We start from the raw sequence: 21,028 nt of genomic DNA, 5'->3' as shown, positions 1-21,028 counted from the left end.
TGGAATATCAAAATTTATGTTAGCGTATATCTTGAATGAATGATTGTAATATATTTTCTCTCCTGTGGCAACAGGTTGTCTTGGCTCGAGAATTGGCAAGTTCTAGAGAATATGCCAGTAAGTATTGACTCCTTCAACATGAACTTTTTAGAAATACAATATCAATGTAGTCCTATTAAAAACACCTGTTCAAAAGACAGAATTAGTGGTTTTATGATAATTTTTTCAACCAAAAAAAACCCCCCAAACAAATTACTTAAATGGACTTCATTTGGTTGTACCTCTGTGCATTTTCACTCTGTCTTTTTTTCATTAAGTTAAAATTCTAGAAAAACGTCATATCATAAAAGAAAACAAGGTGCCATATGTGACACGAGAGAGAGATGTAATGTCCCGCCTGGATCACCCTTTTTTTGTGAAACTCTACTTCACCTTTCAGGATGATGAAAAGCTATGTATCCTTTGTGTTCTAAAACTTGCTGTAACACTTTCTTAGAAGCAACAGTCCCCAGTTTTGGTTCCTTTGAAACGTTGTCTAACAGGAATGATGAAAATAACTTTAGGTATTTAAAAATATCTTAATGTTTGCGATGCAATTTTTGAAGTCATGCTTTTAATAGAAATTAAGCAAATAGAATGAGTGTGCCCCCTCAAAGAGAAGAGTGGGTGACTGGTGGGACAGGGGAGATGAATAAAACAGTAACTCATATTGTCCATGTGGTAAATGCTGAAGGGCAACTTGCAACAATCTAAGTTAAAAATAATTTAAAAAAATAAAAATTGGGGGGTGTATGAGAAATGTTTTAGAAATGTTTTATTTCTGATACATGCAGGAAAAGACCAGAATTCTTGTGTTTAAAATCGGGGTAGCCGGCTATATTTACTACTATTTCTTATTTGAACAATTAGACCTATTAACATTTTTCTTATGTAAAAGTTCTTAGAGAATTATCTGAATGATAGAAAGCTGAAACTCTTCTGTTTGGGCCACTGTTTCCCAAGTTATCTCTCTAGCAGTAATTGCAAAGAGCAGTTTCATCTTGAAAGCTCAATGGTTTGCAGTCAGCTTTTTTTTTCTTGTGAAGAAAATGTTAATCATGTAAATTTCCTCCTAAGCTTCCTGCTTCAAATTGGCTGTGCCCAGGGCAAAAGGATAGATCAGTCTATTTCTGGGGTCAGTAAGTAGTTGTGTTTTTCGCAGAGGCTGCTAGCAGTGCTGACAGGCCCTATATTGTGTGTGTGTGTACGCATGCACCAACAGAACTTACAGGGGCTCTCTTTTGTAATGTAAACATTTGCTCATTGAACACTGGGCTGACTTTGGAACTTTGGGGCAATTTTAAACTTAGGTTGAATGCTCGTTATGACTGTAAATAGTTCTCTTTGAAGGCAATTATGTATATAGTTTAAATTAATTATTCAGGTGACTGTCTGGAAAAACTATAGATTTAACTCTTTACGTAGTCTTTGCTATGCTAAGAAATTGGGACCTGTGTCCTAGGTTGTTAATATTTTTAAGAAACTGTTTTGGGTTGCTATCATGTGAAGTTTCAAACTAACCAACTTCACTTCTTCCCCATTGTTCATGTATTTTTAGTATTATTCTTGTATTTGGAATGAGGTGTGGGGATTTTTGTTTTGGAATGATTTAGTGATAGACCTTAACTATACTTGCATTCAGATTTTGGGCTTAGCTATGCCAAAAATGGAGAGCTGCTAAAGTATATACGCAAAATTGGCTCATTTGATGAGACCTGTACCAGGTTTTATACTGCTGAAATTGTATCAGCCCTGGAGTATTTGCATGGGAAAGGAATAATTCACAGGTAATAAAAAGCTGAGACCAACATGCATTTGATTATGCACAAGGTGTTTTTTCTAGAAATGTTCTTCATGAAGTCTAAAGCAAACATGGATTTTGTGGAAAGCTAATGAGAGCATAATAGCATTTCATTAGCATTAGTACTGTTGTTAACATGGTGAGCTAAACAAAGAAAACTTTAGGAGGAGAGCCAATCTCAGTTATTAGACCAACTGTTCTAGCAGGGAAAAAGTAAGAAAACTTCTTGGCCTAGAATTAACATCACCAAGAGCTTGTCTTTTTCAAGTTTGATCAGTTGGTCTAAAACCAGAAACTGACTTTTTAGTTAACTGCATTTTTTTCTGTGGTGTTATGCACCAAAAGTAACTAGAATTCCGCTGGTGTGTGAATTAGTATGCAGCATATCATTAAAAAAAGTAAAATTAATGTATGTCAGTTTTCACTGAGTGAACAATTTCCACAAAGCTGAACAATAACTAGGTAAATGGTGAAATTTAGCAAAGTTTTTAATAGGACCTTTGCAGTTGTTCTTGATGTAATTATATTGTCTGGATAAAGCATGTTTTGTCATTCATGTTTAATTATTAAACAAGTTAAAGCTGTAAGTGTGAGAAATCTGTGCTGCAGAACTTCTTTTTGGGTAAGAAATCTATTGTGTCTGTATGTTCCTAAGCAGTTGTTCATGGCACAGTAGATGCTAGCTGGCAAAAAGCTGGCTGATTGTAATTCTGATAGCATTATTACTACTTTCAGTTATGTTTAAAAGGACAAATTATTTTCCTAATACTTTTCTGTGAAATAATTGGGAATAGAATCTAAGGGGGTTGGATGTGGAGAGTACTAAAAGTATAAAATTTTATACAGGGGACAAAAAAGTTTAAGAACTCCCAGTTTCACTTTGATTATATAGTCCATGTGTTAGGCTGAGAGGATGCTTATAAAATGAATACAGCATGTTTGTCAGTATTACTAAGACTATATTGGAAATCTTGTATTATAAAAGAGCTGCTTTATATTTGTCTTCATATGAAGGCCACTATGAGAAGCTCAAAAGAAAACAGTGAAATTGTACAGTTAGAGGACTTATTATAAAGGTTTTTCAATTAAAAGTTCATAGCTTTAGCAGTGCCTGAAAGCTCTTGGGATTTTCTGCTGCCTAAAGAAATATGACATGAGATAGAACCACTTTAAGATGCCAGGCTACTCTGGAAAAGGTACTACAGATATATCTCTCTATGTATCTAGATATATGGCTATAACCTAGATCCATAATATAATATTAATATAGGTATATGATATATTATATAAACTGCATGTATATGTGTGCATAGAGTACAATATATATATGTATACATACATATGTATATGTAAAAACCCCATGTAGAACTGTTAAAAAGGTCCATTCTGTTTATGTATTTTCTGTTTGTCTCTGGGAGTAGTTACAGGAAAATGAACAGGATTTTTATGGCTTGTGTGTCATAATTACTTCATTCCAATTGCTTTCTGTGCTAGTCTACAGACTTTAGACTGTACAACTGCACAACCCATGCTTTTCAATAATAGGGGGCTGTAATCTGAGGAAAATAATGCTGCGCAGTAGTTGGTGAAAACAGTTTTGAATTTGCACTGATTTTTCTTACCAGTCAACCAAAACAGCTCCCATGCTTCTAGATTTCTTTATGAGCATCCAAAGATAACTTCTTAGGAGGGAAGGATGTCAGTTTTTCTTGTCAACTGAGGAGGCTTGGTGCAAAGTAAATAATATCATAACAGTGTAATCCAATGCTATTTTTTTATGTTGTTGCTAATGAACCTCTTGACCCCTAACTCTATATTGCTATATATTGTGTATGTGATACTGTGAGGTCTGGTTTTATTCTGAATCAGAGGCAGTGTCCATACAAATGGTATGCATACATCTGAAATACAGATTATACATGGATTTGTATGTGACAAATGTAAACATGCCATTCTTAGAGTGGAGGTGGTTTATAGTTCTTATCTGTTCTGGACATTTAGTTGGAAGTGGGGGGGTTGCCATTGTTTGACTAACTGGAGTTTTGCACTGAGTAAACAGACCTAGAAGATCTTACTGCCATACCAATCTGTCAGATGCTATTTAAATTAAGGCTTGGGAGTGAAGAGTGGGGTTTTTTCTTTTATTTTTGTTGAACAAGTGAGATGCACAATAGCTTAGTTTTGAGATTATTCATTACTTAAGGTCTTTCTAGAAAAAATGTTACTGGCTTTTCAAAATCTGTTAGCAGTCTGCATGTTGACAGCTACAAGTTAGAGAAAAGTTGACACAACGATGTTCATAGAATGTCTGCATCATTTATGACAGCATTATGTACATAAGTCACTAGACAGTTTTGCAACTTTAATTTGTGTGCTGTTTAAATATAAAAATCTGCCTTTTCCAGGGACCTTAAGCCAGAGAACATCTTGCTAAATGAAGATATGCACATTCAAATAACAGACTTTGGAACAGCAAAAGTATTATCTGCAGATAGCAGACAAGGTATGCCGTTATTTACTTCATCACGTGACACAGATAACTATAGCAAGTGGTCCTTTGAAAATGTGTGTATATTGTATTTACCAAATTGTAACCTTCAGATATCATTACCTCTTATCTAACAAAATCACTGAGAGATCTTGAAACAGTTTTGACTGTCACTGCTTAGAGTATGTTAAAGAGGCAATATTTGGCATAGTGGTATAGCCAGCTAGGTCACCCAATATAGTGGGAAGTTAAACTACTTCAAATTACTTTTCATTTGCAAGACAAGAATACAAATAATTACTGTGGCTCAGCTGAAACAGTAAGTTTTTACTCTGCTTATGTATTTAACCCCAGTGACTATCAGAGTTGCTCAAATGTGTAGGTTATAGAATTCTGTGTCACTAGTTGCTTAGTATTAACCTGTGAATCAATGATGCTGCAAACAGTGCCTGAAAAAAACACTAGGCTGAACTGAATTTGGTAAAACTTAATTTTTTTTACTTGAATGTAATAAGCTTGTGTTGGTAGATTTTATACCTAACGAAGTGCCTAAATGCCTAGCTGCTTGAACCAGAGAGATACCGCTTAAGATTAATTGATTTCTCTCTTCCAAGCAGGTTTTGTGGATGGGTAGAGAAATGAAATTCCCATGGGTTCTTTGTAGTGTTACGTAACTTGCAATAGATTGCCTTTGGGGTTTTTTTGTTGGGTGGGGGAAGGGGGAGGTTGGCTTCTCCATAAGTATGTATTTGCTTCTTTTGTTCCATTTTCTTGCCAGCACGAGCAAACTCATTTGTAGGGACAGCACAGTATGTTTCTCCAGAACTGCTGACAGAGAAATCTGCCTGTAAAAGGTGAGGACTCTATCGTATTTCAGAATCTTACTGACTCTGTCAGGATACTGTCAAACGGGGCGAGGGGGCTCAGGGGAGAGATAAATAAAGCAAGCAAGCCTAGTATTTCAAAGAAACAAGATGCTTGAGTAAAAGTTTTTTTAAGAGAGTTTGAAATAGATTTTCTTAACAAGTATTGCTTTTTGTCTGAGTGCTGGTTTCCTCAGTTCATCTACCTTCTGGACTTCAGCAAACAGAATTAGGTGTTGTCAGGAGAAGGAGGTGTGTAATGTGAAGTTGGATTTCTCTTACCCATAAATAAATCAGAAAAACTTTCTCTCTTACCCAAATAATATAATTATTTTAATTCTCTTTTATATAAACCTGCTCCAATATGGTAATTCCTGCTGTAAAAGCAATAGAATGTCACATTCTGTCAGTGAGGGGAAAGGCTACAGCTTTCTTTGACTTGTATTTGGATCAACTTGCAGTTATCTTTGCTAAGCTCTGCTTGGGATTTGCAATGGTTTAGAACTCATCTCTGTGGCTGGTATGAGTTGATACCCTTAAGAAATTTTGTATCTCATTTAAATTGGTTCTTGATGGTAACCTACAGACTGTTGTATATCTCTTTTATTACAATGATGGAAGAATAATCACAGTAATCGCTGACAAATCTTGGGGAAAAGAGATTTCTTATATGAATAACTGTGGTAATTTGTGCTAGTGTTTCTTGAAATGATAGAAATACCATTAGACTTTCTACTTTTGCTTCTAGTAAAGAGGTTTAGACTGGTTTGCCTAATGGCAAGACTTCATCAGGCTATCATCTCTTTTTAGAAGTTACATAATGCTTCATCTTTACAGAAAACAATTTGAGTAGGTTTGAGTCTTTGTTAGTATTTTAGTCTTCCATGAGGATTTCTAAGCTTTAATCAAATCTATGTATAGTTTACCTTGAGGTAAAATAAGTGAAAAATACTCTTTCAGGCCAACACACTAAAACTTAAGACTTTCTCTCACCCATGTACCATATAGCCTGCCTTTTTGTTTGTGTCTTAAGAAAAGCTTTAAGTGAAAAAGCTGTATTGTGACACTTTTTTGCTTAAAATATTTAGAGGAAAGGATTTTAATTCTGAAAGAGCATATATTGCATTGTTGGATGCATCTTTGAATTGTGGTAGGGGATAGTAAGTATTCTTTTTAGTCTCATTCTATACCCATTCGTTATTTTGACTGAGAGTTCAGCTGTCTTGCACATGCGTTTGTAGTCAGTTGTTGTGGGATGGTTACTGTGTACTTTTTGTTTCCAAAAGTTGTGTTGCTAGCCTACTCTTCTTGTCAAGGAATGAAGTGAAAATGGTGTGTAAATTATGGTAGGCAGGTTTGTCTGAGGTGTTCATGCTATGTTCTAATTAGCAGAAGCTTAAGAATTTTTTAAAATTACAGTTTAAAGACTCCTTGTAGGAAAACATGCTATATGTTTTTTCCTGTTTCTTTTGCAGCTCTGACCTCTGGGCTCTGGGATGTATAATATATCAGCTTGTAGCTGGATTGCCTCCATTTAGAGCTGGGTAAGAGATTTAAGCTAATTCTTCACTTGTGAATCATAAATATATTGACTTGGTTTTGGCTTTTACCTTATTACCAGTTCTGAAGCACAATTTTTCATCGTACAATGTTGGTGTTAATGTCATGCCTGCTTTTATTTGTCCTTTCTGATGTCGTGAAGATGCTTAGACAGCTATAACTAGAGTTCCTGAGAGAGATTCCTTAATTTGTCCTAGGATTTCACATGTAATTTATATCATAAAGGTAGCTATGCCTACATGAAGAGGGTATGAGCCACCTCTGTATTGAGCCCTTTGAACTTCTCTTATTATTCAATATCCGGTGCTTACAGGATCATAGGTACTTGGAAGACTGTACCCCTTTACCCTAGAAAGATTTATGGGATTGTGACTTAACTTGTAGATCTCCCATTTAATATTTGTCCAGGTTATGCACTGTTAATGCAAAAGAACCATGGAGAACTAATAATAAGAGCTAATATTTTTCTCTTTTGCAGAAATGAATATCTTATATTCCAGAAGATAATAAAGTTGGAATATGACTTTCCAGAAAAATTTTTTCCCAAGGCAAAAGACCTTGTTGAAAAGCTATTGGTAAATATTTGCTGCTGTTAAATGATTTGATGACATTGGGAATATTCAGCTTATGTAGTTCTTTTTCCCTAAAGTTTCTATGCATCCTATTGCAAACCTTATAATAAGAATGACTGTGAGCATTATTGACTGCATAGGGGAGTGTCTTGAAAATCAACATCCATTATTAAACAGTACTTAGATTATAATTTTTTAAAATCTGAATTCTAAAGCATGGACAAGGAATGTCTCTCAGTGAAATGGAAGCAAATGGTTTTAAATATTGTGCATTACACACAGAAGTTAAGATTCAAATACTTAAGTTTACATAGTACTCAGATTAATTCTTGCTGAGCTGTATAATGAATCGTTGAAAACGGTGTTCTATACATCACGGGGAGATATATTCATTATAATGTAAATCAACTTACCTTGCATTTTAGCATGTATTTACCTTGCACTTAATGCATGTCTCTATAGTATCAACCAAAGAATTACTCTGCATGTGAATGCTTGACGGATAGGAAGAAAAAAATAGTTCTGTCTGATAGTGAGATATAGCCATGACAGTAAAATGAGTATGCAGAGAACATTTTGGGTGGTATAAGCTTTTTGAAGTTCAATAGTTTAGCATATTAGAATGGAGCAGGGAATGAGGAGGAAACTGTGTCTTATGTTTGTGGACGATGATGAGTCCAACCATTGTAAAGGGCCTAGCAGCATGTTCCTGTGTCTAGGCCAGCTCTATGGCCAAGCCAGTGCCTGCTGAATGGTAAGGTCCAGGTTGCATCAATATCCTGAGAACTATGCAGTTTTAGGGTGCTTGAGATGTTGATGTTTGACACCAACTATAGCTTCCATAGCTGCTTGCATCACCAGAGTGTGATGCTGGGCTATACTTAAATATGCTATGCTCCATCGGGCCTTCTCTGTACGTTTGCTTGGTTTTGTTTCTGTCTTTATGAAGAAACAAAGCCAAAAAATTGCATGGACCCAAAGAAGTGCTCCTTTCTCTACATCTGTGAGCTGGTCTAATACAAAATCTTGCTGACAAGACATACTGACAAATAATGTCTTGTATTATAAGCAGTCTCCTTATATTCTAGATACGTATGCTCAGGGTAGCAAGACCAACTGGTTTTAAGTTTTTGCATGCTGCTGTGCAAATGTGAATGGTGCTCGCCCCTTCCTTGTCATTATTTTATACATGTTAACTTAATTGTAATTTGCTCAGGTTCTAGATGCTACCAACAGATTAGGTTGTGAAGAAATGGGAGGATATGCACCTCTTAAGGCCCACCCCTTCTTCGAATCCATTGTGTGGGAGAACCTACATCTTCAGACACCCCCAAAACTTACAGCATATTTACCTGCTATGTCAGAGGATGATGAAGACTGTTATGGAAATGTATGTTTGTCTATTGCTATATTCAGCTCTGATGCTGCCTGAGACTTTAATGAAAGCATAATTATTACATATTAAATATTTTTATTGAAACTACTGATTAGTTATATTTTAATGAAGACTCAATTATTAAGAATCTAATACAAAAATTGTTGGTTAAAATTTGAACTAATCAGCATTTTTTTCTGATAAAAGTGAGTGTTTGGAAAAAATACTGGTTGATGCTTTTGACGAAGCATACTTTTTTGGATAGGCGCCTGTTAATCTATAGAGAGTAGGCTGTCTTTTTGCCCAAAAGCACAACAGACAAAAGCATGCTTAAATTAAAAGCTGCAGTTTAGTGCAAAATAGGCTTTTTAATCAAAGAAATTTCTTTATTTCATTTTGTTTCCTCCTTTAGTATGACAATCTCCTGAGTCAGTTTGGTTGCATGCAAGTTTCTGGTTCTGCCTCTTCCCATTCACTGTCTGCCCCAGAGACAAGTACACCACAGACATCAGGAGGAAATATTGAACAGTATATTCATGATCTTGACAACAATTCCTTTGAGCTAGACTTACAGTTTTCTGAAGATGAAAAGAGGTTACTTCTGGCAAAACAAGCTGGTGGAAATCCTTGGTAAGATCTTTGAATATAGCTCATCTGTTACTTGCACAGCAGTAAGGAATCCAGAAAAATAAGTTATTTTTATTCAAATTAATAGACAATTAGACAATCTAGAAATAGACAATCTTAGTATCTTCAAGCAAACAATTAGCAACTAGATTTTTCTTGACTTCTGTTTTTAAAGCAATAGCAGCAAAAAACCAATACTATGTTTCTAAAACTTAACGGGTCTAGAAGATGTGAAGTATGTTTATAAGATAGGCAGAAATGACGCTATACGAGTGCTGAGAAGTCTTCCCTCTACAGAGTCCTAGAACTAGAAAAGATTCCTTCTTTCTTACAGTTGCCATAAGTTGGGAGTTTTTAATTATAATATTCTGTTGATATCTAACTGAAATACCTCCAGACCATGTACTTACTAGCATTTTTCTTCACTCTTGAGAGGAGTTTCTCATTTGTGATTCCGCCCCCCCCTCCCTCCCCCCCGTCAGATTTTAGAAAAAAAACATTGGTGTGGAATAAGGAAGAGGTCCAAAACTCATCTAGTAAAGTTGTTCAGGACTCTTTGGAAAAGGAGACCCTAGGGAGAGACCTAGAAAATTGCTTGATAATAATAATAAAAGCAGTTTCTGTGGTTGAATTACTTTTGGAGTAATAGTTATTTTTCTTTCTTTTTCCAAGGCATCAGTTTGTAGAAAATAACTTAATCCTAAAAATGGGTCCAGTGGACAAAAGAAAGGTAAGGGCTTTTCTTAATTCCCTGTGACAGGATACAGCTGTCACATTCTTGCACAGTTGCAGTATAGATAAGGAATCCGTTTTAGAGCTTCCTTGGTTTAACTTATTTGTGTCAAATTGTTTTGTTTATTTTTTTTAAATGTAGCATTTTCTTGTGAATAGATTGTTTTTTCTTAATTTAGTGGTGAACTCCTGGTTTTTGGAAAAGGCTAAAAGTAAATGTGCTATTGATGCTTTCATTTCAAGGCTGTAGTAAACGAGTTTTTGTTCCCTCTCCTTCTGCCAGTCTGATGTAGCCCACTAAATGCTTTGTCTTGATGCGTGTCTGCATGTGGATTGAGCCACAAATATTGGACAATAAAATACAAGTCCGTATTGTCCTTAACTGTGGTGGTTTTCCTGGATCTGACTAGTGCCTGTATCCTGAGGGAAGCAGAGGTGACATTAGAACAGCTTTAAGTATTAACTTTAGTATGGTACAGATGAGCAATGATAGTCCATGTCTTTACAGGAATGTAGGTTCTCTTTCATCTGAGTTACTACCTGCTTGTTCCTAATTTTCTCCACAAAATCATGAGTATTGATTTCTGTGCTGGAATCTTTGACAAATAGATTTTGCTTGAATCTACAGCTAGTTGTTTTATGTTTTGCTAGAACTTGAAGATGCTTTCTTAAAATAGTACTTGTGTTTTGCCATGTAGTAGGAATGCACTGTAACCCCCTAAAAAAGGAAAGAAGTCAAATAGGTAAAGCAAAAGGAAAAGAAAAAAAGTCCCCCAAACTCAAACATAGTATCCCGTCACTGAGCTGTTTTAATTCTACCTCTGTTGTTGAATTCAAAGATCTACACATTTACTTTTTTCGTCATGCTTTTTTTGTATTACTGCTTCTAATTTTCTTGTTAGGGATTGTTTGCACGTCGGCGCCAATTGCTGCTCACAGAAGGGCCCCACCTGTATTATGTGGATCCTGTCAACAAAGTTCTAAAAGGAGAAATTCCATGGTCTTTAGAGTTGCGGCCAGAAGCCAAGAATTTTAAGACTTTTTTTGTTCACACAGTAAGTGACTTTCTTTAATTTCTTTGTAAGTTGCACTACTGTCCTTGGACAATTATTGTAAGTTGTTAACAGATAAATTTTTCTGGAGAAAATATAATTCCTTAAATAAAAGTGTTGATAGCCTTAATTTAAAAAAAAAAAACAAACCACACCCCCCCCCAAACCAAACCAAACCACCAACAAAAAAACCCTGTTATACACATTTCCCACAAAAATACAATTGTATTTTTTTATTCATATGTAAATAAACTAAGTGAATTTTGGGATTTGAAGGAAGTTCTTAAGAAGGACTTCTAAAATTTAGCCCCCTTTGTATATATTGGATCACTAGGAGTCGGCCAACAATATATTGTCAGTTGACTTGACTGCTTAACAATATTGACATGCCAGATATATGGTTATTCAGTAATATATAATGCTATGTAACTGTAATTAAATTTAGTTTTTGGAAAGTTTATGAACTGATTCTGAAAAATTATTTTATTGGTCGGTGCAGAATAATTACTGCTTTTTGGTTGAACTGTGTTTGGAGTACTCATTAAAATGTTGTTCACTTATAGCCAAACAGGACATATTACCTGATGGACCCGAGTGGGAATGCTCATAAATGGTGCAAAAAGATACATGAAGTTTGGCGGCACAGATACCACCAGAATGCTGCTAAATAGTAAAGCTCATCCAAAATTTCCCAGTTTCCCTACTTGCTGCTAGAACTCCGTGTGCAGCCGATCAGAGGAATCTTTTTCAACCCACCTATTACCATCTCAAGGGGAAGCATATGTATGAAATGTTCTGGTTTTTTTTTTTAAAGAAAGAAAAAAAGAAAAGCAAAAACCTAATGGAATTCAGGGTCGCTTTGCTCGCTCTTTGTGCTTCTGTTGAGGCTTCCACTTGCATATCATTGCAGTGAAGATCTTGCTTTTGTGCACTTCAGCTCAATTTCTGCTGCAGACTAGTGGATAGACCTTGCATTACCAGCTTCACTTAAGATGAGTTAAAACCAATCCACACGCACACATGCCAAATCATGTACCAGCCTTGCATTTTATGGGGCTGGAGTTTTCTGTGACTTTCAGATTATCATTAAACTGTATTTCATCAGGGAGCTTTTATATGCCTCTCCTAAGCACCACCTCTTTGTTTTCTCTTCCTTTCCTCACAGTCCCCCAGCTTTTTGGTATATGGCATTTGTAGCCAGGTGAGTTGCACCCTTGTGTAATTCCTAATACAGTTCTGGTTGCAGGATTCATGTGGTACTTCAGTAATTATGTGAATGAATCAGATGTATGTGTCTGGCAGACAGGCTCCAATGATACAGGTTGTGAGAAAGTAAAATGCTGAATATGGCACTGAAAGTTTTCTAAAATTGAAATGTTGGCTTCTGAAGCATATAAGATTTTAAACATTCAATTCAAATTTTAATATGAATTATATGCGTGTTTAATCAATGGACAATAAACTTACCAGCATGCTTTTAACTAATGCTAACTAAAAAATTAACTAGTTAGTATGGGGGGGGGGGGAAGGTTACTATGAAGTAGTAAATAGTTTTTCACCTTTTCAGGAGATGAGGGCTAGAAGCTTACTTTCCAGGGTGTGCATGTATTGTGCATTTTAGTGGGGCCAACCTATTTACCTGGGTAGAGAAGGAAGTGTGAAAGCTTTGTACAGTTGATTACTTGATGTTTTTTGTCTCATTCTATAATGAGATGCACAAATAATCTTATTTTTGGTCTTGGCCAAATATTTAGCAAATCTGAAAAAGATTTAAGCAATTGAAATATTAGATCCATAAAGCAATCTGGTTAGAAATACAAAGGAAAATATTGATACAAAGGGGAAAATATATGGTACTTAGGCATATCTATAAAATGAAAATATTTTTCATATCGATCTCCTTTATCCTCTTCAAATTAAGGCGCTTTTGTGGTCAAACATTTCGTGTAATGTTGCAAAGACATGACTTTCTATGTGCTAAAAACAACTTCCCTAATGGTATTTTCAACATGCCCGTGTTCCTGAACCTTGCAGAGAGGAATGACCCTAGGTCTGGACAAAGGCATTCTTTCCTTGTTTTGAAAGGAGTATAAACATCACACCTATTCATTCACTTTCAACATATACCATCTCTTTGCATTTTGAGGTCTCATACTATGATGTGCTTTTCCTTCTACCAAAGAAAGAAATGTTCCACTGCAATGTTGAAAAAAAACCTCATGGACTACTGTTCTAGAAGCAGTATTTTAAAAGCAGTGGCTTATCAGGATTTCTCAGAAAACACATGAATGTTGGATATTTTGTTGTTGTACAGGGTGAAGGAGATTTATTATTGATCTCTTAAACTGTGTTATGTGGTTGAACTTGATGACAGTCCAGCTTTTCCACTATCTTTCAGCCTTTAAAGGAGAGAGTGCAGTTGCCTTTTTTCTTTTGGAGGAACTACGTTCTTGTAGTCTTCTGTTATCCCACCATATACACAGACTTGACAAAAGTAAATCACTGGCTTACAGTGCCTGGTGTTAAGGGAGCTAAGGTGTCCTGTAAATGGCTGAGATGAGAGAGACGGAACACCATTCCCTTTGCATCGTGAGAAATTTCATCACGTACAAGGTACACTCCTTGTCACTAAAATTTGAATAGCACAGTACACCACCTATCCATGCCTGTATTAATCCTGTATTTACCATTCTAAGCAAGATGACATGTATTGTAAGTTTGTTGCAGTGCTATCCGTTTGTTCTCTGGCTGTCCAGTTCTAGTTGTGTGTTGGGTCCACTGGAGGCAACCCTATCGCTTTTGGATTTAGTCTTTGGTATAGAGATGGTAGGCATATTCCCAACCTTATACAGGAGTTTGGCAGTGTTGGAGATTCATGGTGCCACTGCTGTTCGGTGTGACAAAACTTGGCCTCACATAAAAAGTCTGGGAAAGTTGTTCTGATAATGTTGAACATCTTAGGTTCATTAGGAGATGGAGTGATCTCCATTGGCTTGTTCACTAGGTGGAAATCTAGGAATGTTTAAACATGTTTTCTATAATGTTTAGACTTGTAGTCATTTTGCCATAACAAAGTAATTACTCTGCTTTTTCACACCTTGAAAATCCCCTTTTAGTAAACATTTGTCCTGCCCATCAAAAGCTTTCAGCCAAAGAAATCTTGATAGCAGTAAGCGATCAAGAAAGTGTCTGTAAGGCTGATGTCTGCATTCTAGTATCCCTTTTTTTTTCTTCTGACAATGCTGCTGTTAGAAAACTGTGAGCATCTCTTACAGGCATCCCTCCCATTAGAACTTCAGTGTTCCAAATCAAGTTATCTTTGCTTTTTTTGGGAAGGGACTAGAACTTTTCTGGGAGGGTTATTTGTTTGTCTTGGACTGTAAGTGAAATCTGTGATTCTGAAAGATGGGAGAAGACTAGAGTGAGGCAAGACAAAGCAATCATGTGGATTTAAGTGTGTTTCACCAGTTTGTTCACTTAAATGTATATTGGCAGGTGCTGCATACTATGGAGGGCTGGTTCCTGTTCTAAATGCTTATACCTGAAGTGGGGTAGCTTCAGATCTTTTTCCTGAATCACTCCTGTGGTTCATGGGAGTTCATGGAATGAAACGTACAAGGGAGGTTCTTCAGAGCTGCAGATAAGCCAGTTAATTTCTCTGCTCTTTATCTGAGGCCTTTCAAAGCACAAAAAGGGTTGCTAGGCACTTGAAGACTTGTCTTCAGACTCCTCACTGCAAACCTACTGAAAACTCAAATCTGTTGATTGATTCATTCCATATTTTGCATTTTGGACAATTGCCAATCAATTGTGAAGAATCTGGTCAATAATGTTGTAATTTTGTTTTGCTTGGGATTTGAACTTCAGGAAGGTGTTTATTGCATCTGTTTTCTGTGGGGTGGAGCTTAAGAAAGGATGAAGTACTACTGCTAGAAAGGATGAAGTACTACTGCTAGAAAGGATGAAGTACTACTGCTAGAAAGGATGAAGTACTACTGCTAGAAAGGATGAAGTACTACTGCTAGAAAGGATGAAGTACTACTGCTAGAAAGGATGAAGTACTACTGCTAGAAAGGATGAAGTACTACTGCTAGAAAGGATGAAGTACTACTGCTAGAAAGGATGAAGTACTACTGCTAGAAAGGATGAAGTACTACTGCTAGAAAGGATTTTTGTATCACACTGTTTTATTCAGTGTCCAGCCCAGTCAAAGGAAGTTTAAAACTACTTTGATAAACTGGAGAGATGAGTTTATTACCATTGGCCTTAAAGTCCAGTTTTGAGAAGGATTTATATTAAGGAAGACTTGCTTCAGATGTGATGTTGAGGCATTGTGAGCAGATATTACCTATTAAGATATCATTTGCTAAGTACTTAAATGCTGAAGACATCAAACTATCAGATAGTACTGTGCTCCACTTACTTTTCTCCTTCTGATGTGATTTAGTTGTGAATTATCTGCTATCTATAAATGTAGAAACTGTAGGTTGAAACAAAGATGTGATAATTGTAATCCATTTTTGTAGTTCAAGATGCTTAATTTAATGTGCTTGATATCATTACATTTTGTGCTGGAAACTTGGAAGAATCCTGAGGATTTCCCACATGTACATTTAACAATTTCTTTTGAATGATTTAGTGAAGTCAACACAATTACTTCATTTGGCCTGGGGACAAAACATTTGATTTCAATACCTTGCTGAGGAGAGAACTTGTTATTAATAGTTGCCTAAAGATGTGGACTGTGGATTCTGTTCATTCTTTCTACTAGTGAATTACATGAATAGGTGTGGTATTTATATCTGAAATTTTGCTGAATGCCTGTAATAGTTTATGGAAATATTTTATTAATCAAATGGAAGTGCTCCTGCAAAGCTTCATGACACAGATTGTCCATCAGTTGATCAAGTGAGCTTACAAACAAGTAATTCTCTGACCCAAAATGGCATGCTTTCAGTTAAGGTAAGACTGGTAATTTAAGTGTGTCCTCTTTCTTAGAAGAAATATGACTTTTATACAGCAAACAATTAGAGAAGTTCTTAAGCACCCAATAACCTGGTCTGTCTGTCAGCATGGTAGTGAATGTAGATGGTTGCCATTTGACAAAGCTTCCTATGACCATGTACTAACTCTGATTGGATGTGGCAAATGTTCTAAACTGTAGCAGAACTTACAATTACTGTATCTGACAAAAGAGAAGAAAATAGGAACCAGGAACCATACTCAGTTTTGATAGTTGTATGCTAGCTGTTTTCAGGTCGGTGGCAGTCAGTTACGTGTGTAATATTCTCTACCTGGTTTGTAGCTGTAACTGTGATGTACAGATAAAAGCAAAAAAAAAAAAAAACCCCAAAAAAACCCCCCAACCAAATAAACCCCCCCTCAACAAACACCACAAAACAATCTCCCCTCTTCCAAGAACTCATGAAAACAGAAGCAAATAATGCAGTGATATAAGATACACACTTTTGTATTTTTATTCTTATAAGGTTATTTGCTGGCTCTTGTTGGCCTCTAGTTCAGTCTGTGTTATTTAAATTCTAATATATGAATTATTTGGATTGAATTCATGTTCGGGGCCATGGTGTTGTATGTATTGATGTACAGCCTTGAATGTGAATAATTATTGTAAACTATATTTTACACCTTTTTTTCTGGCTTTATTATATAAATTTTCTATTGGTCGATGATTTAATCATATCTCCTAATTTAATGACTGTTTATGCTCCTCTCGACAGATCTCTGTGCTGTAGATGTGTAGTTAGTGACTGGATGACGGATTTCACTTACGCTTGGTAGTCTGTAATAAAGGCATGTAGGGTCCCGGCCTGGCCTCCGCCTCTTCCTTCCGCCGCGGGGGGGCGGGCAGGCGCCACCTCCCACCCGCCGGCGGCGCTCTCGGAGGCGCAGGCGCCGCTTCCGGGGCTGCGGCCTCGGCGCCCTGGGCCGCCGGCTGGGGCCCCTAGTTGGCGGCTGCCCCCTGGCGGGCCGTCGTGGGCGGCCCCCGCCGGCGAGGCGGCTGCAGCGCAGGCGCGGGGCGGAGCGGGGGGAAGGGAGCGATTCCGCGCGGGCGCTTCCGGTGGGCGGCGCGCGCGGGGACCTGTAGCTGGGGCGGACCCTTCCGGCGGCGGCGAGGATGGCGGCGGAGAACCACTGCGATTTCCCGGTTTCCCCCATCGGTGGCCTCGGCGGCGGAGGCCCGGGCGGGCCGTGCCGCCGGTGCAGCTCAGCGCCGCCGCCCGGCACGCTGCCCGGCAAGTGGGTGCGGCTGAACGTGGGGGGCACCTGCTTCCTGACCACTCGGCAGACGCTCTGCAGGGACCCCAAGTCCTTCCTCTTCCGCCTGTGCCAGGCCGACCCCGACCTGGACTCGGACAAGGTGAGCGCGGGCCGCGCCGCTCCACCCCCCCCTCCCCGGGCCCCCTCCCCACGCCGGCCCCGCCCGCCGCCGCGGCCAGGGAGAGTTGCGGCGGGTGCCGCGGTCCCGCGTGGGAGCCGGCGCTGCCGGGGGCTCGGTGTGCTGTGCCGCCTTCCCGCGGGGCGGGCTGCCGGCGGCGAGGCGGAGGAGAAAGGGAGCGCGGGGCTCGGTGCTGCTGCCAGAGGCCGCAGAAATGGCAGCGGCGGCCCCCGCCGCCCTCGGGGGAGCTTCTGAAGGGCCGCGTTGCTGGACGAGTGCGTGTGCTTCCAGGGAGTTCCGGGGTGAGGGTGCGGGAGGGCTGATCTCGTGCAAAGCGACCGGGTTTGTGGGTAACGCAGCTGCCTACGAGTACAATAAAGGGAACGCGGGATTGTTCGTCTGTTTGTTTAAATCTGGACGTTGTCTGAGCGGGTTTAGCTCTGGTGTTGTGGTGGAGTGTCTGCCTGCACTGGTGGTGTGTTATTTCTGCACTGTCATCTTGTTCAGTTCCAAGAAACAGATCAAACTACTTTTGATAATAACCTGTCACTTCGCCATAGCGTTCTGTGTTTCAGCAGTTCTTTGAGTGAGGCATTGCTTATTTTGCGTGGACTGCAAATGGTGGGTGATACTGACTATTCGGGCATTCATTCTGACTCATTTTTGGTAGGGCAAGGAAAGTTACTGGTTAAGATTTTATTTATGGAGTGGTATGTAGCAATGTGTATAAAGCATTCATATATAGTGCTGGCTCTGAAAGAGGTTTTGGAGCATAATGGTCAAAAATGGACTTCCGGTACAGTGCACTTAGCGAAAAGAAGGGAATAGCTTATAACCCTTGAATATATAACCAACAGGTTGAAAATAAAGAGTTGATTTTTATATATCAGGTTTTTGGGTTTTTTTTTTAGCGAGGCTAGTAGTAAATTTCTTCCTTTTCTCATGCATAAATTCCAGAAAGGATGTTTAAATGCTTAAGAAGAAAGGGAACAGAACCTGAATAGTGTTCCAGAGTTAGACAAAAAATACCTTAAGGTGTGGCAGTGTGGGGATTGCTTTTTGTTGTCTTTGGTTTGGGGTTTTTTGGGGCGGGTTAGCTTAAACTGACCTATAAAAATAAATTTTAAAATGTAGGTGGCTTGCTGATAGGTCAGAAACTGTCTTTACTTGGGAGGAGGGAGTAGGAAAGCTTTCTTCTAAGGTTTCTTAAATAAAACATAAGTCGTACTTAATTATTAAGGCACCTGTTTCAGTTGTTCCATTGCAAAAAGGTGCTTATTTGCTATGTCTCAGTGTCATCGGGGGGGGGGGGGGGGGGGCACATTTTTGGAAGAAATGCTTTAGTTCTAATTAAGGCATTTGGCTGCCTTTTTTCACCAGTTGATGAAATCAAGCATGGTCGGTGAGGTGTTGCTATCTTGCAAAAATTTCATGAGGCTACTAATCTAAACATTTTCTTTTTTTACCATGCGTACATTTTTGGGTTGTAGCAGCGAATAATAAATTTATGCTAAGGTTATTTAGCTATTTGGTAGGTTATGGAGAGACCTGATGAATTTTTTTCACATTTCTAGACTTACATAGTTATAGTTGTTGATAGTGTACGTGACAACTTAAAGCTAGGTGCAGTCACAGCTGTAGAAAGACATCCTTTGCTTACAAGGAACATGCCTCTACATTATTTGATCTGCTTGGATATTACTAAGTGTTATCCTTTTTTGCCAATGTAGAAGTCTAATGGAAACCACTTCAGCAAGATGCAAACAAATTGCATTGTCCTGTCATTGTGAGTAGCCTTTTTTATAAAATTGTAGCTGGTAGTTATCTTATTGTGCAAATCAGTAACATGAGACGCAGTAGATATAGAGAGAACTACAAATTGTTGTGGAAAATCTGGATTTAGAGAAAATCCTGTTACTCAGCAGTGTATTCTCTAGGCTTATGAACCTGGATGTCTTCGGTTTGGCGTACAAAAGGCAAAGCCTTTCCTGGTTAAATATGCACTATGGTCTTCTTTTCAGTTCAACATTTGTCAGTTGCATGCCCATTGTCTTGACCATCTGTAGTCATTGATTTTCACTTCAACCATTCAGAGCCTGGTTTCTGCAGTCACCTCTCACTTTGGATTTTGCAGAAGTGGCCTACCTCTTAGATTACCCATCATAGTGTATTAATTACAGTACCTAAGATTACTTAAACACATAGAGCCTTTGTTCCAAGGATTTGGTTCAGAATGTTTAGATTTGTTTATCTCCTGTAAACAGCAACACATAATCCAAGCAGTTCCTTTTTTTCCTCTGAATGATAACAGATACCGTAGATGTCCTTTCAAGAGAAAAAAAAACCCTTCCCTGACATCTCACCAGTTTGTGAACGTGCTGTCTTGATATAATAGCACATCAATAGATTGTCTGTGTGGTTTAACTTTGAAATATCAGATGCCTTTAACTGATGAGCACAGATATTTAAAGGGAGTAATTGGTGATATTTGTGTTATCATCCTGCACTCTGGATCTTCTCCTTTGCCACGTATATGTAAATCAAAATCTGATACTAATGGATTTGTTTTTTCTCTCATGGTTTTACTTTTTGGAGTCTCGTTATGAGTTGTAACTTGATAATAAGTTGACGTCTTTTTCTTAATCGTATAGTAAAGATTATTTACAGTGACTACTGCACAGCACAATTTTGTGCTCATAAACCAGTCATTCTTACAAGGTGCAGCTAATGGATAGAGATACTGCCCTCTTAAAGCTTGGAGTATTAGAGCTGGTCTTTGATCTATAACTCCCTGGGTTTGATTCCATTGTCTTTTCTTCCTAAAAATCACATGGGTTTTAAACACCTAGTTTTAAACTTTAAAGTGAGAGAGAACGTGTATTTGTGATCATATGTAGGCTGATGCCTGTTACACCCATCCCAGGCATACTTGTTCCTACCTCCAGATGAGGATGTGGGGCAGGTGGGGCGGGGAGAATCCCGAGGGATGAGCCAGCTGATGAGATTATAAAAACTGATAGCCACAGCCCTCTGTTTGAAAGAACTATGAAAAATCTAACCTCAACAAGATATATCATGTTTCCTGTGGGGGGAATTTGTCTGGTATGCACTTCAGTAACTCACTTTGGGAAGTTTTAGATTCATTAGAACAGATTAATACTGAATTTTGCTCATAATACAAAACACGTTTTGTAGTTCATAGGTACCTTTCATATTCCTCTGATCATGCTCTGTCTGATAAGTATGTAACTCAGGAAAAACGAAGGAGGAGGTATAATCTTTCATAACTTCAGCAAGTTAAACCAGCTTGTGGGAAGCTCTAATGTTGTCCCAACTGACAAAAGGGGGGGGGGGGGGGGGGCAGATTGCACATCTAGAAGCACTATCAAGCAGGAGAGCCAATAATTAAATTAGCTTATACGCCAGTAAATGTATGTCTTTGAAGAAAAATGTTTAGTTCACATTCTTTCGTGCTTTGCAAGATTGCCAAATTAGAATGTTTAGAAAATGAAGACGTAAGAA

At 38.2% G+C, this 21,028-nt stretch overlaps 2 protein-coding genes across 3 annotated transcripts in view; both read left to right on the top strand.

The window, feature by feature from the left end:
- The window catches only part of PDPK1 (3-phosphoinositide dependent protein kinase 1), a 31,328-nt gene extending 18,759 nt beyond the window's left edge, over window positions 1-12,569 (top strand). The window contains exons 3-14 of one of the 2 annotated variants that reach the window (XM_059826359.1): window positions 75-117; window positions 318-455; window positions 1,682-1,826; window positions 4,246-4,343; window positions 5,107-5,182; window positions 6,667-6,735; window positions 7,230-7,326; window positions 8,540-8,713; window positions 9,111-9,328; window positions 9,998-10,055; window positions 10,960-11,112; window positions 12,275-12,569. In XM_059826359.1, coding sequence (XP_059682342.1) covers window positions 75-117; window positions 318-455; window positions 1,682-1,826; window positions 4,246-4,343; window positions 5,107-5,182; window positions 6,667-6,735; window positions 7,230-7,326; window positions 8,540-8,713; window positions 9,111-9,328; window positions 9,998-10,055; window positions 10,960-11,112; window positions 12,275-12,331 — 1,326 coding nt within the window. In that variant the 3' untranslated portion in view covers window positions 12,332-12,569. Of the gene's footprint in view, window positions 1-74; window positions 118-317; window positions 456-1,681; window positions 1,827-4,245; window positions 4,344-5,106; window positions 5,183-6,666; window positions 6,736-7,229; window positions 7,327-8,539; window positions 8,714-9,110; window positions 9,329-9,997; window positions 10,056-10,959; window positions 11,113-11,672 lie in introns of both variants that reach the window. The other variant, XM_059826360.1, reaches the window with a different exon arrangement.
- Window positions 12,570-17,245: 4,676 nt separating this feature from the next.
- KCTD5 (potassium channel tetramerization domain containing 5) overlaps window positions 17,246-21,028 on the top strand; it is a 32,951-nt gene continuing 29,168 nt past the window's right edge. Inside the window, exon 1 of the mRNA XM_059826265.1 lies at window positions 17,246-17,488. Within this exon, the coding sequence (XP_059682248.1) occupies window positions 17,246-17,488 (243 nt within the window). The remainder of the gene's footprint in view (window positions 17,489-21,028) is intronic.

Source organism: Gavia stellata, chromosome 18, assembly GCF_030936135.1.
Source record: "Gavia stellata isolate bGavSte3 chromosome 18, bGavSte3.hap2, whole genome shotgun sequence".
Classification (NCBI taxonomy): domain Eukaryota; kingdom Metazoa; phylum Chordata; class Aves; order Gaviiformes; family Gaviidae; genus Gavia; species Gavia stellata.
The sequence above is the reverse complement of the archived record's forward strand: the minus strand, read 5'-3'. Positions and strand labels throughout refer to the sequence as shown.